The sequence below is a fragment of the Diplotaxodon limnothrissa genome, linkage group LG6, assembly GCF_057381915.1.
Source record: "Diplotaxodon limnothrissa isolate DT_005_m linkage group LG6, D_limnothrissa_male_GT1.1, whole genome shotgun sequence".
Classification (NCBI taxonomy): domain Eukaryota; kingdom Metazoa; phylum Chordata; class Actinopteri; order Cichliformes; family Cichlidae; genus Diplotaxodon; species Diplotaxodon limnothrissa.
Window position 1 is genome coordinate 34,200,714 of NC_140601.1, and position 15,242 is coordinate 34,215,955.

At 39.0% G+C, this 15,242-nt stretch overlaps 1 protein-coding gene across 2 annotated transcripts; it reads left to right on the top strand.

The window, feature by feature from the left end:
* Positions 1-2,380: 2,380 nt before the first annotated feature.
* nherf2 (NHERF family PDZ scaffold protein 2) lies at positions 2,381-11,431 on the top strand. Of its 2 annotated transcripts, none has more exons than XM_085356256.1 (6): positions 2,381-2,628; positions 2,962-3,267; positions 9,739-9,930; positions 10,315-10,468; positions 10,549-10,769; positions 11,141-11,431. In XM_085356256.1, the coding sequence occupies exons 1-6, from the start codon at positions 2,422-2,424 to the stop codon at positions 11,306-11,308; spliced, it is 1,248 nt and encodes a 415-aa protein (XP_085212382.1). In that variant the 5' UTR covers positions 2,381-2,421; the 3' UTR covers positions 11,309-11,431. The 2 variants fall into 2 exon arrangements, with proteins under 2 accessions (XP_085212382.1, XP_085212383.1); XM_085356257.1 differs by having other exon boundaries at positions 9,745-9,930.
* The last annotated feature ends 3,811 nt before the right edge of the window (positions 11,432-15,242 follow it).

The following is a 15,242-nucleotide window of genomic DNA, read 5'->3' on the forward strand; positions in this document are numbered from 1 at the left end:
CCACAGGACCTGGGCACTTGTCAGTCATTGAGTTGACTATAAACATATCTGTATATCAAAGTGGGCTGTTCTAGAGTCTAATGTGAGGACATCTGTCCAACAGCTAAAGCTTGACCCAAATTGGGTCATGCAACAGGACAATGGCACCAAGCAAAGCAGCAAATCTATGAATGGCTGAAAAACAAAAGAAGATGTTGATGTCAAAGAACTTTGAAGCCTAATTGAAATGCTATTGCAGAACCTTAAGAGAGATGTGCATCGAAGGATGCCCAGAAACCTCAATGAATTGCAGGAATGTTGTAAAGAGAGAGTGAGCCATAATTTCTCCACAAGAAGAAAGAAACTGATACATTTATACAGAAAACACTTCCTTCATGTTATTCTTGCTAAAGGCAGATCTACACACTATTGAAACATGGGGTGTACTTTGTTTTTCGCATGAATGCAGAGAGTCCTATGAAAGCTTTATTTCTAACTATACAGGCTAAACTTAATTAAGCAGGAAGTGAAACTCTTATATGCAACATTTTTCTGAGAAACCAAATAGAAAAATAAAAAAGTCCCCTATGGGTTTGAGCACAGGACCATTTTGCTGTAAAGTAACAGTATTAATGACTGCACTATCAGCCTGCTCATAGACCTAACCAGAGCGCCCAGATAAAACTGTATGTATGCTGCATGCCATAACTCACCGCTTAAAGTGAAAAGACTTGCTTGTTAGTTACACCTGTGTAACAATATTTCTTCTGCAGAAGGTTTAAAAAAAATGTAAGAACTTAACACTATGTAAGTCTTAAATATGCACGTACCTCGAAGCTACTTTGAAGTCTGTTTTAGTGATTTAGTTGATGTCTTTAACCAGAGCTGGCTGAGCATCTTGCTTAAGGGTCAGTTATATTATTAGTCAGGTGTGTTTACAGAAGCCTCCCTACAGTTCACTTGTTCACTTATTTTGCCTGTTTGATCGTTACTGTGCAGAAATATTTGCTTTCTTGGGGCTTTTTTGTTGTTGAGAAAGTTAAACGTTTTAATTCTAAGTTTAAGATGTGCACTTGAGACGAGAATCTGCTTCTAGTTCATAAAACGGGAATGTGGAAGTTCGGATCCATCAAAGCTTTTAAAAATGTGCATGTGCATAAATTGTGGGGTTTATTTGTGGGAGATGAGAGAAAACACACACAAAAACACCAGAAAAAAAACTACTATTAAAAGCAGTTTCTTTTTATGCATCCATCACATGACATGTAGACATGTCATGTGATGGACATATCTGACGATATATCTGAAGATAGACCTATCTTCAGATATGTCGTGTGTGGGATTTAATAATGTTCTTTCCTTGATTGCTCAAGGGAAGATCTGCTTTAGCGACCTATGTCTGTCACGGATGATTTTATATGCAAACCTACACGATTAGTATAGATAAACTGTTGCCTATGCAAATATTTACCATGTCAGTGTCTCATATTTACCGATCAGGTTCTCAGTCCTTGCACGTCAACTGTCCTGAATTTCTTTAAAGACTCACTTTGAAAGAGATAAATGCGCGTGCACCAGCTATCACGTCACGCAAGGACAGCTTATATTTCACGAAACATTTTTACCCAACTTTCTTTTTATAGATCTCCGGCAAAGATAAGGCTAAAGGACGGATAAGGCAGATTTCCTTTCTCAGGTCACAGTTTATTCGTGTTTCAACTCCACCTACTTGGAAAAGATTCTGTCTCTCTGGGGAGGCTGTGAAAGACAAAAATGCCCTCAGAAGAACTCTTTCAGTACTTGTTGAGCATGTTTCAAACGCCTGCTCTCACTGATTAAACAAGGTTTCCTTTCAAGCTATATATATATATATATATAATTTTTATTTTTTTTTATTTTTTTTATTTTTTTTGCTTGGAGAGCGCGGCGTCAGGTGTGCGCTAAGGGGGATAGTCCGTGTGCCGTTGACACCTCCTCACTCTCACCGGGTGGGACAGGAGGACACACGCCCGGCTGTCGAAGAGAATTAAGTTTTGCGTGCCAGGAGCAGCTTTCTGATCTCTTGGATTATTCCTTTCACGGACGGGACTTAGTCCTTGTCCGTGGTTTTTTGTTTTGTTTTGTTTTTTGCTGGGGGGGGTTTTTTAACCACAATTTTACGCGCACTCTGCACAATTTTGTGCGCTCATATTTGCAGCTCTGGATATTTCACGATGGATTAAGCACTCATTACTTTTAGCCTACATTTTAATTTGTTTCATCAGAACAATTGTGGATTAGTTAAAGGCTCACAGGATGCCAAGCGATGCCGATCTTTTGGTCACTGAAGCGCATAACCACTTTGGATTAAAAGCCAGTGCGTTTCCACAGCTCTTAGGCAAAGCACCTGCTTATTCTCCCGAGACCTTCTAACCTGTTTCCCTCCTTTACTGACGCACTGGGATGGAAATCGAGCTGAGACCAAGGCTGTGTTTTTTGGTCAAAGGAGAGCGTGGCTATGGATTTCATCTGCATGGCGAGCGGAATAGAGGAGGACAATTTATCCGCAAAGTCGAGCCCGGCTCCTCGGCTGACCTGGCCGGGCTGCGACCAGGTGACCGGTTGGTGGAGGTGAACGGAGAGAATGTAGAGAATGAAACTCATCATCAAGTGAGTTTTGGTTCGGTAATTTATATTTATTTTCATGTGTTTGCTTGGTTGAAATGATCCAGGAATGCCCATGAACCCTTACATATGCAACGAGTACCTGTTAGACCACTTTCTCTTGCCTGAGGAGTAGGAGAGAGTGGGGTTGTAAAATGGGTCAGCGTGAGCCTTTTGTGATGGGAATGACTTTTTGCCTTTGTCATAACACAAAAGTGCAATGTAATGTAAATGTAATGAGCTGATCAGTTCATTGTAAACAGCTTAGACTGAATGACACATCTAACCATTTTAATATATATGAAACTCCTTGCTGTTACTCCTTTCTCCTCTCTGAAGGTAGTGAACAGGATCCGTGAGGTGCCCCACCGCACCAGACTGTTGGTGGTGGATAGAGAAACAGAAGACTACCTCCGCAGCCATGGCCTGGCCTGCACAGAGGACCTGGCCATTGAGATGGGAACCCTCTCCCCACGTCCCTCTCCTGGGCAGACACCCTGCATCTCTCCCAGAGCTAATTCACCCATGACGCCCAGCTACACTCCTGTGTTTCATTATCCAGCTGCAGAGTCACCCACTCGCATGATCACACAAGGCAAGGTCAAGAGCTCCTCCGTGACTTCAAGTATCGTGACAGACCCGGAGGTAAGAGTGAGCATCAAGACACTTTTTATGAGCACCAGAGGAACAGTTGAGTCTTCAAAATAATTCTATGTGATTACTGTGAACCAATGTGTTAATGTGCTAAGAGTGTGTAAGACCTGATGTTTCTCATGCACTAATCTGTACTTGGCTGGCATGCTGCCTGGATTCAGTCTCAGACAAGTACTTTTAGAAAGCCTGTTGACTTGTCTTAACAGGTGAGACTGAAAAAATCCAACAATAACAAATCACAAGGCTGACCTCCTGAAACTCGCTTAAATGGGGTTAAAACATTAAAATGAAGGTACATGAATTTCTTCATAAAATATAAAATTGTATGTGGGAGTTTAAATAATTATTATTAATTATGAGGTAGGTGTCTTGGACTGACATTTACAGTGGCACAGTGGTTAGCACTGTCGCCACACAGCAAGAAGGTGCTGGGTTCAAATCCATCAAAAGTGTTCCTGTGGGTTATATCCCTCCCAAAGACATGCAGTTGGTTAGGTTAACTGGTAATTCTAAATTGTCCATAAGGTTGGATGTGAGTGCAAATGGTTGTCTGTCTTACCCCTGTGACAGACTGGTGATCTGTCCAGAGTGTACCCTGCTTCTTACCTTTTGGCAGTTGGGATAAGCTCCACCCCCCCCCTCCAGAACCCTTAACTGGATAAGCGTAAAAGGATGGGGGCACTATTTGGGAGGTTAAATCACTTTCTGTTTCATTGAGCTAGCTGTCTTGGACAGAGATGATATCCACAAGAAGTGAAAATGCTCCACCCCATGGTTTCGGTTCATTGCTTGTTTTTTTTCTATGCAGGGGATCAATGTAAAAAATAGGGAGACCGCATGCCTGAAAACTTGATCATAATTATATATTTTTGTAATGAAAAACTATTATTTTGAAGCATTTTATGCACGCTTTGCCTGGCAGTAATAGGGCCACATGGGTAGCGTGGTAAGGGAATATACTATGATGCAACATAGAGGCTGTTTGCATTGAAATTTCAGTCTGTGTTACAGAAGTCTTACACCCACACAGGTTTGCAGAAACACACTTGTTACTTTCCTCTCTAGTCAAAATGCATTGTCAAATATTACTGCTCTATATTTAGCATTTCCTGTGATTCAGGAATCTGCTTAAATATGATGAAAGGTCATTGTTACATCAGTTTTAAGCCACTGTTGTCTCAGACAGGTGCGAACATTTAGAATACAGAATTTAGCTGTAATTAAAGAGTGCTGTCTCTTTGAGCATCATCACCTCTCATTGATGTAATCTGGTTCTTCCCACCTGACTGAACACCAGTGACAAATACAGTGCACAATACAATAGTTATTGTTTAGACAGACTTTTATTTTGAGAATATAGTGTGAAGTTGTAGTTGAAATAGTCTTAAAACTTTGTTCTGTTTTATATACAGAGAATAATGAGGTGAAGTACAGCAGGACTACAGGCTACATTAAAACAGTCAAAAAATGCGAGCCTTCTAGCAAAGTTCTTATTTTGCTTCAGTGAGAGTCTGCACTGCATCTGCCTGCAAAAAATTCTTGTTGTAAATTCTTTGTTAACAAAATAAACACAAAATCATTTAACCCTCTTGAGGCGGGCGTTGCCAATTTGCAACAGTTAAAAACTAACAACCTGATTACCCCACATACATATTTTATGATTTTTTTTTACTCAGGAGTACCACTGCAGGACTTGGTTGTGCATTAGCAACAAAAAGTTTAATTTGAGCCTGAGAGGGTTAAAGTCCTAAATTTCAGTGTGTGTGATGGAGCAAAAACAAAATTTCCAAAAGTGCCCACCAGACCTCAATGTGACGTTGTAATGTCAGTCTTGCTGCAGAAATAAACAGCAACTGGCTGTCACAGATTTAGCTGTTTGGGATATAAACAAAGAGGACCAGGATCTTTAAGGCCAGTGGCTCACGTCAGACTGCCATCTGTTTAGCTCAAGGCAGAGCAAATAGCGGCTGTTGCTTTGATGGCCATTACAGCAGCTTATTTTCAGGAAAAGGTTTGCATAAAGAATAAAATGAAATATAAGAAATCTCTCTACATCAATGTTACACCACAGCCAACAGCTGCTCAAACTAAAAGTTAACTAAGCTTTACATTATGTTGTGCAGGTGTTACTGTGGCCACCCCCTCTACAGGGAACAATGTGAGTCTCTAACATATCATTTGCAAGGGCCTTTTCTTTTAGATTTCTGATGTTTTAAAGTTGCTTTGTAGGCACATAATTAGTGTGAAAATATAATACAAGACAAAATAAAATATGACGCAGTGCAGGAAGTGGACCAAAATCCAGGATTCATAGGTAAACCAGGTAAACATAAAAATGAACTTTTTACTAGGAAGCCAAACTCCACAAGGTGCAAAAATATAGAAATCCAGTCCACTTAATTCTAAAACATAAACTGAGAGCCATGAGGGACTTTAAATAGAGGCATTCACAAAAGACAAAAGGAGCCCGCAAATATATATACACAGAAGGGTAATTACTGAAGAGTACAGACAACTGAGAAACACATGAGAAACAAAATATTCACAGCATAAAACCATATGAGATTAATGCTAACATAAGTAAGGGGAACCCAGACTCTAAAGTAAAGACTCTAAACAACAAAGCACAACAACTAAAACTAAAGATACAAGATAGTTACAAATTAATTCAAAGTCTAAAAACTCAAAAACTGAAAAGCACAATAGAGTTGTAGCTGAAAGGGGCTACATAAATCTTTTTAAAGACCAGAACAAACTGGGACAAATTATTGCTACTGTCCATGGGAGTGGACCTCCTGTGGAGACCTAAAATAAGTGAGCAACCCCACAGCAACACAGCTGCAAAAATCAATACAGCTTCGTACAGTCTTTGTTGTCAAGTCTTCCAGTCGAACAAAATCTCTAAAAGTTGTGTTATAAAGACATCACACACACACACACACACACACAAAAGCAATGTCATTATCAGAACTTTATCCCAACTGTTCCCAAGGCTTGTTTGCTACCTCAGCTCGTAAATGTTTTGAAATAATGAAGCAACCGTGAAATCTAAATTTTACAGGAGAATGTCAGGGATGATTTAAAAAGTACTTATTACCCAAGTGGTACCACGGCACAGATTTATCTGGGCACTAGCTTGTAACCACCAGACGCTTAGTTTGTGTCTCCCACTGGTCTCAGAGGCAATGCCACGGGAAAAATAAACCTGGATTGACCATGTTACAGTCCCGACCTTAACCAAACACACTGTGTGACAGGATCAGAACAAGCGTATTCAATCCTGGCATCCTAGAAATATTGATGAAGTTTTGTTAGGAGGAATGCTCCAGAATTCTTACTTGTTGCTGTAAAAGTCTCATGAGTAGCTACAGGAAACATATGATGGAGGATGCTGCTAAAGGATTTTCTATATTATAGTTACATCTGGGATTTTTTTGGACCTGAACTTTTTTTTGCAGCTGCCTGTATCATTTACACAGAAGGATAATTCTGTGTATATGATACATATACTTTTTTGCAGATGTGCACAAGAGACAAAATTTTTATGCCCTTGACGAGCACATCACATACACAGACACAGTGGCTCTAATTTCTCCACTTCTGTGTCATTTGTCTTGTGACTGACATTCACGTCATGGTACGTGTAAATACAGACACATTTTCATTGCTCCGTGGTGTTATTATGGAAGCAGATGCCCATATACAACAGTCTAATATAACTACAGTGTTGGCTGGTATTACAGTTGCACATTGATCTGGCTTAGTCACAGAAATGCTACCTGCATACAGACACACTTCGCTTCCACTTGCTGTGTTCAATTACTCAGACTCAGACTAAAAACAATATATCATTTGTTATTGCTTAGATGTTATAGGATAGATATAGAAAAAAGCATCTGTTAGTGTGCAGATTTCTGCGTTTACCATTCAGTTAATTGTTTTTATTGTCAGATAATTATTAAAATGTGGTTTTCAAGAGCCCAAAAAGGACTTTTTGTCTGACAATTAGAGCAAAAATACAAAGATATTTTAAACCTGAAGCAAGACTCTAAAACAGTGTTTTCCATTGCAGGCAATTAATTCTGTGTGTTGACCTGCCTATTTGATTATCATTAATATAATATGCAAATATTTTATCTACAGAGGAAAAGTTTTAGATCCTCAAATGGATCAGTTGAGATATTTCCAGATAAGCATGTCCTGCAGTTTTGATGTGTCAGCTATTTTGGGTCAACATGACAAATACAGCTAATCCGTCTATAATATAACAGAGATCTTTAAAAACAGTTGCTGTGTTGTTCCTTAGCTAAAGCTGACAGTCAGGGATGAACCTTTCCGCACTGTAGTTATTCATATATGTTTGCTACTCCTGGAGTTGTGAGTGCTTTGCATTCAGTTTTTGTTTGAGCAGAGAGCACAGCGATCTGTCACAACGCCCTCAGGCCAGCTTACCCATGAAGGTGTAGTCAGAACTGCGTCACTCAACAGTCAATATTAAATGCTACCCTCAGGACAAGGACTAATACAAGTCACTGGTGCAAAACACACAGAGACACACACACACAAAGCCAGCATGTACCTAGTACTATAAGCCAAAGTCAAGGTCTGAGCAGCAGCTGAGTCATACGCTGTGCCAATTCTTGTCACAGGAGATTAGGCCCTTTATTGGGCTTAATGTGTTTTCGCCAGATCCACTTAGACTACTAATTCAACCTGGCAACCACTACCTTCTGATCAACTTTTAGTGCACCCGCAATATTGTGTAAGGTAAACCTCCACCTTATTCTTTTATCCAACCGAAAGGTGGAGGCAACTGTAGCTGATCCCTGGTGTGATAGCCAATCCATCAAAGAGCTAACCCAGAGAAACAGACAGCCTAACACTCTCACCTCCACACCTGTGGAAGTTTGCACACGAAATGTAAAACTGCATATAGCAAAATATCTTAAGTGTGCAAAAAAACGTCTGTTCTGTTCATTTTGACTCGTAATGTACGTGTGAAACTTATTAGAACTGAATTATGTCAAAAAATAATTTGATATGATCATATTGTCATTACACCATTGTACTGAAAGCTGATACACCACAATGAATGAATGCCCAGAACAATCTGTTGCAATCCAATACAAGAGCCTTGTTATAAATGATATCTTGGGGCAGCTGTACTGTGACGTTTTTGCTTGTTTCTTGTTAGAAAAAAGACATTTTGACATCAAACTAGATTAGGATTGGATAAAAACAAAATATCAACCTAACCAACAATTTCTACATATTGCACATTTAAAGGATCGCCTCTGTGTCAAGAACTCGGAGCTGCTGCTTACTGTATAACAGCGTGAAACGTTACATATTTGATAAATATGTAAAGAATAGTGAGTTCTTCACACAGTTAATTCTTACAGGACACTAGTATGTTCTTTTGAATTAAATACTAAACCCACCTCCCATTTTATCAGACAACCAGTTTCAATGTTGTGGCTAATTGCTGTAAACTGAGAGTCACCAGTTTATAAGGTGGAGTAAGTTCAGATAAAGGATCTTTACGAACCTTATATTGTATTAAGTGTTTATCACATAATTTGCTATAAAATATAATGTGTTTATAGTATACTTCATATCACAGCAAGCTACGCTGACATAGTCGACGTTTTCTTTTCCAGGCATTGAATCTCACATGATTATAAACTCCTTAAGTCTATTACATCGAATCTGCGTTCATGTATTTAATCAAAGGTTCATCATCAATGTCTCTGTTAAACATGGACAAAGTCTGAAACAGTGTTATCAGCATATGTAAAAGTAACCCATATGAGCCAAAGTCTCAGGTTGTCTGACCGACAAGAGTAGGCTGTTTTTTTCCCACTCTTGGCTCTGTATGATGTCATAAAGAGGAGAAAGAGGAGGTATCCCAAATACGGCTCCTTAGTTTTTGCTTCATGGTAGAGCTCATTTCTGCTCTTTTTTTCTTTTAACAAGTAAAAATAATAACAACCAGGCAACAATTGCCACAAAATCAAACGGCATCCATGCGGTATTTAGTTGACACTAAATACCGCATGGTTTCTATTGACAGCTATTTTGTAAAATCCAAATCCTTTGTAAAGTTTATAAAGAGTCCTCAGACCTTTTCAAAATGTTTGCTTGCCCTTCAGTATTGGTGTTATTCTCTCTAATGGAAATTTTTAGGTTGTACATTATTCATCTTATAACATTATTAAATGTTAAGCCTTATCAGTATATCAAACATTATTGAGTTAAATGTTAAGGATTATACTGCATTAATACATACACACACAAACTCAGGGGAAATAGATTTAATTTGGTTGACCTCACCTCTCATTAGTTTCAACTGGCCAGTGTTGTGGTAATGTGTATCTTCTCAATCGCTATCGAAAACATTTAAACATTACTTTTTGTTAAAAGTTAAAGTAATCTTTGCTTTTCTTTTTCATTCTTTTATAGCTGCAGGTAGAGCCTTCGCCAGAGCCAGCCGTTCAGCTCCTTCCCCGTTTGTGTCAGATGGTAAAGGGACAGCAAGGCTATGGCTTTAATCTGCACAGCGATAAGAAAAAGCGTGGACAGTTTGTACGTGCCGTGGATCCCGACTCACCAGCTGAGAGTTCAGGCATGCGTCCTGGAGACAGAATATTGCAGGTAAACTAAAATCATTTAGTCATTTTTTTTTTTAAATACCTGGTGATTATTGGAAGTCTTCATTTATTTGTCGTTAATTTTGGGATAAAAACATCAGCTCCTGTCAGTCTGTGTGGGAAAGCGATGTTTTTTACTGGCAAAAAGAAAGTGAAGTCTTATGGGATACTCACGGACAGAGATTTTTATTCTGTGTTGGGTAAAGGAAGTGTGAGGAGGCAGGAAGGGAATTCATGCAAATCATTCTGGATTTGATCTTTTCATACCTTTTGATTGTCACGTAGTTTTAAAGCCACTCTCTATTCTTTGTCCTGTGTCGTGCCTTTAGGCTCTTTAATTGTGCTGTTTTTGTCTCCAATGCTGTTCTATTTTTGTTTTCTGTCTCAGGTGAATGGAGTGACCACAGAGGGCCTGAGGCACTCAGAAGTCGTAGGCCTCATCAGAGCAGCAGGGGATGAAGTACGCCTCCTAGTGGTGGACCAGGAGACAGACGAGCTCTTTAACAGACTGGGAATCATACCTACTATCACCCACATTAAAGGTTAAATAGTGCCTGTGCTATTAGACACAGTTATTTTTGTTCTTGAGAGGAGATGCTTATTATTGTTTCGGTTTTCACAGAAGTGTGTGTGGATGACCCAGCCCCTGAGAGTGAGCCACCTACGCCCTCTCCAACCACTGAATTCTCTGCCACAGAGGCACCGATAATAAACGTCACCATGACAAACTCCCTGATTACAAAACTGTCTCCCAAGTCCCGTACCAATGGCAGCTCAGCGTCCCAGTCCTCCAGAAGTTCCACCACCCAGTCAGAGATCAGCAGCTCAGACATGAGCTTTCAGGTGAGAGAGGAATTATTTATGAGACCCATCTTAGGGCTTAAAAAGAAGGTGACTGGACTTCTTTGAACAGAGGGCGTGGCTTACAATACCAACTCTCAGGGACTTATAATGCACTCTTGAGATCCCTTTCCAGGAGCCTCAATCCCTACTCACACCTGATGAGAATCCACACCGTGCATCTGGTGACCTAATAGGCCTCACCTTGGGACTCTCAGCCTTTTGATTTTTAGGCACAGTCACCTTCTTTTCAAGCTCCTAAGACTACCGTGACCTGTATGAGTCAGAACCTACACAGAAATGATGTGCGAGATCAACAATACGATCTGAAAATGATAGTGTAATTAAAGAAAGTGTGTTTGTGTGTACTGTAGATCCCTGATGAGGATGACAGTCATATTCCAGACCCTTTTATGGACAGCGGTCTGCGTCTTAGCCCAACAGCTGCCGAGGCTAAGCAAAAGGTCCTGGGCAGCCGCAACAGGAAAAGAGCACCCCCTATGGACTGGAGCAAGAAACAAGAGATCTTCAGCAACTTCTGACCCCATTAAGGGGTAAAATAAGAGACTGAAACAAAGTGGGGATTGATATCATGATTGCTGCAAGAGCATAGCTTCACTTTGCAAAGGCATGTGGAAGGAAAGAGGTGCAAGAAGATAAACTGTATAAGGAAAGGAACATTTGTGGTAATATTCTTAAATTTTATTCTGTGTATAAAATCATTTTAAGATATTGCATAATATTGTCTATATGTCTACTTTCCAGTGTCTTTAAGGACCAAGACATGCCCTGTGGATGTGTCAGGAATCTGGCTGTATTAAACAATGACATTTGATGATTGGCAGATCATTTACTGTTTTTATGGTGCCCAGACCACAGAGGGTGTATCAAATCATAGCAATTTCACAGCCATGAGCACAGTGCTCTCATGTCTCTATGATATTATCTGTACCTGCTGTATTTGCTGTAGATAAATGTTTCTTTTTTTCCTCTGTATATATCTATGTCTATATCTATGTGTGTATAGATAGATATAGATATATAGATATATAGATATATATAGATATAGATATATATAGATAAAGCTTTTTTATTATTATTATTTTCAATTATAAATGAAGCCATCAGACTGGCATCCTGGAGTAGGTAGTCACCATATGTGTTCAATATCTCAGCTTAGGTACCATGTGACTTTTAAATGTGAATTCAGGGCAATGTTATATATGATGTTTAATCACTTCAGCACTTTTCTTAAATGGTCCACAGTGATTTCTACACCAGAAAATATTTAAAAGTTAGACTAAGTAGCCTCTGATTACTTGTTTTAGCTTTGTAAATTATTTTCTTGTCAATGTGCCCATTTATTTCTCGCTGTGTGAAATAAACTTTCATAATATGAGCAAAATGCGACAGTAGTGTTGTAATATCCAGGTCTGACAAGCATTTATGCGCAAGGCCAATCCTAACCTTCATCCAGCTGCTCCTGTTTGGGGTCACCTCAGCAGATCATTCATTTCCAACACTTCCTGTTGTCATATTCCTCTGTCGCACACGTCGCCATCTCCACAAGCCTCGTATTTGCCCTTTTCCTTTTGTCTGGCAGCTACAACTATCATTGCTGTGGAGGAATGTTGACAATGATCCAAAACACACCAGTAAGTCAAACTCTGCACGACTCTGGAAAAAAAATGAAGGTTTTGGAGTGACATAGTCAAAGTGTGGGCTTAAATCCAACTGAGGCGCTTTGGCGTGACCTTAAACGGGCCATTTATGCTCACAAACCCTCCACTGTGGTTGAATTTCAACAAATCTGCAAAGAAGAACCTAAATTCTTCCACATCGATGTCTAATATTAAAATTTGTTTGATGATCTGAAAGATTTAGGTTGCTCAACTGGCAGTTTCTCATGAACGCTATGACCCGTTCAGCTGTTCAACCACCATCCCTTTGCATCTTTTTCCATTAATCCCACCAAAAGTTGTTAGTTAGCAGAACTGCTGGTAAGAGAAACTTTAAAAATTAAGTGCTTTAGCTTAGTGAAAGAAACAACTACATGATTTCAGTATGAAGGTGTGTACATGTGCAATTCTAAAGGTCAACAATCTTTTGGATTTTATTTTAAAAAATAAATCCAAAAGGTCTTGTTAGATATGATTTAGTGCAGAAAACAACCAAAACATTCTGTTCAGAGGATAGACTTTAAAGTTCTGATGCTGGTCTATAAAGCTCTGAATGGTTTAGGACCAAAATACATCAATGACCTCCTGACCCAGTATGAACCATCCAGATCCCTCAGGTCATCTGGATCCGGTCTTTTATCAGTTCCCAGAGTCAGAACCAGACACGGAGAAGCTGCATTCAGCTTTTATGCTCCTTATATCTGGAACAAACTCCCAGAAAGCCTCAGATCAGCTGAAACACTCAGTTTATTTAAATCCAGGTTGAAGACTCACCTGTTCTCAGCTGCATTTGAATAAAGCACCAAATCCACACTTTAAGCTTAAATTTCAAAACTTACATTTAACTACTGATTTTATCTACTGTTCTGATTTTATCTGTTTTGATTTTATATACTGTTGTTTGTTTGTTTGTTAATTAGTTAGTTTATTTGCTTGTTTTAATCAATTTTAAATCATGCTTTTTATTTGTTCTTGTTTCTAATGTCTCTGTAAAGCACTTTGAATCACCTTGTTGTTGAATTGTGCTATACAAATAAACTTGCCTTGCCTTGCCTTGCCTTCAGGTGAAATTATATTTGTAGGTTTGCTCTTCAAGCATTGTAGCAAAAACCAGACCAGAGTGAACTGTAACTAAAGTCTTCATGAGGTCATGGCAAAAATATCTGGCCCTGTGGGACCATCAGCTCTTCCCTTCTTCTTTGTGAACTTTGTAAATTGAACAAAAAGCTGAATAAGGACACCAACAGAAGATGAAAGCCTGTTCGTATCAGTTTACAGCTGAAACAAACACATATAGAAACAACTGAGCCTACATTTTTATCTGTCAAAGCGGGCGAGCCAGCTTTCTCACAGTTTTTGCATTGGATGCAGATTTTGTGTGCTGATCTACATGTGATGGTGTCTCAGTACAGAGACGGAAAAGGGACAGATAAGGAAGGAAACACTGGGAGAGAAGTGATCAGACAGAAAAGAGCTTAACTCGGGGGTTTCCCTGAACGTTCTCTGCCCAAACTTCACCTCAAGCTTCAGGCTAAATCCCTCTCATGTACCTCGACTAGTTTGCAAACTGTAAACAAAGCTTTGTGATGCAGTGTTATTCAACTCTAACACTCTGTATAAATTAAATTTTATTAGCTCCATTACCTCATCCTTAAATCTTGTGATTGAGTGCAGCTGCTTTAAATTACTGTGTATGAGTTTATATGAAAGCTGGATGTTCGTGCACGTTATACGTCATTAAAAGTCACCGAATTCTCCTTTTTAAGCGTTTTTTCAAGTACTTAATTTTTTTTATTGCTGATAGAATTTTTTAATTTCCCACAAACCTCTTCAACTGGCTGAAATATCTCCATTAAATATCCTGGAAAGAGTTCTGAGCTCTGAGAAATTATACGTCCCAGATGTTTGTGGTTCAGTGTTGGTGAGTGAAATTCTTGTATTCTATCAACATAATTAGAAAGTAGCCTATGTATGTCTGTGCATTGTAGCTGTGCAATTTAGGGAGTCACTACTGACGTTAAAAGTATAACATGCTAATGCTATATGCTACAAAATGCTAATATGGAGGCTTCAAATGCAGAATCCATGAACTAAAGGCTGTTGTTATATACACTCGTATAAGATATTTTAGTTCACAATTAAAAGTAGCTGAGAAAGAAATGTTATGCATGTACTATGTTACATTTATGTTGAATGTGTTTAATCACTGACCCAGTCTGCAGTCTGAGGAGTCTGCGGTGGATCATATTACTCATAACATTTTATAAACGCATTTCCATAGATGTGCCCGAAATGCACTACAATGATCAAAACAATACATCTTAATTTTGAAAATGAAATTGGTATATTAAAAAAATCTACACTGAGCAGTGAAAAATGTGTGAAATATATACAAAGTTCATATTTGAAATTAAGTAAATAAACTGCAGATACAAGATACAAACATCTGAATATGCCACATTTTCTCTCCGTGAACATCTACACATTAAAGTAACTGTTCTTCCTGTTCCTCCAGATCTATAAGTGACCCTTGCAGATTAAGAGACACTGTAATGTTTTCTGGGATAAAGGTAACAGTTTAGCGGGACAGCTGGGACGTTTGCATCATTACTTTTCAGTACAAGAGCCAGGTCTGCTGTGAAAACTAAACAGAGCAAGCGATGTTACTTTTATTTCCTGAGAGTCCTGCAGTGCGCTTTTGTAAAACATCCACCTTTGTGCCAAGTAGAGTTCCTGACGAGGTGACCTGAGGAAATTCTGGTAACATTAATATTTCCAGAGATAACTCATGGCTGAA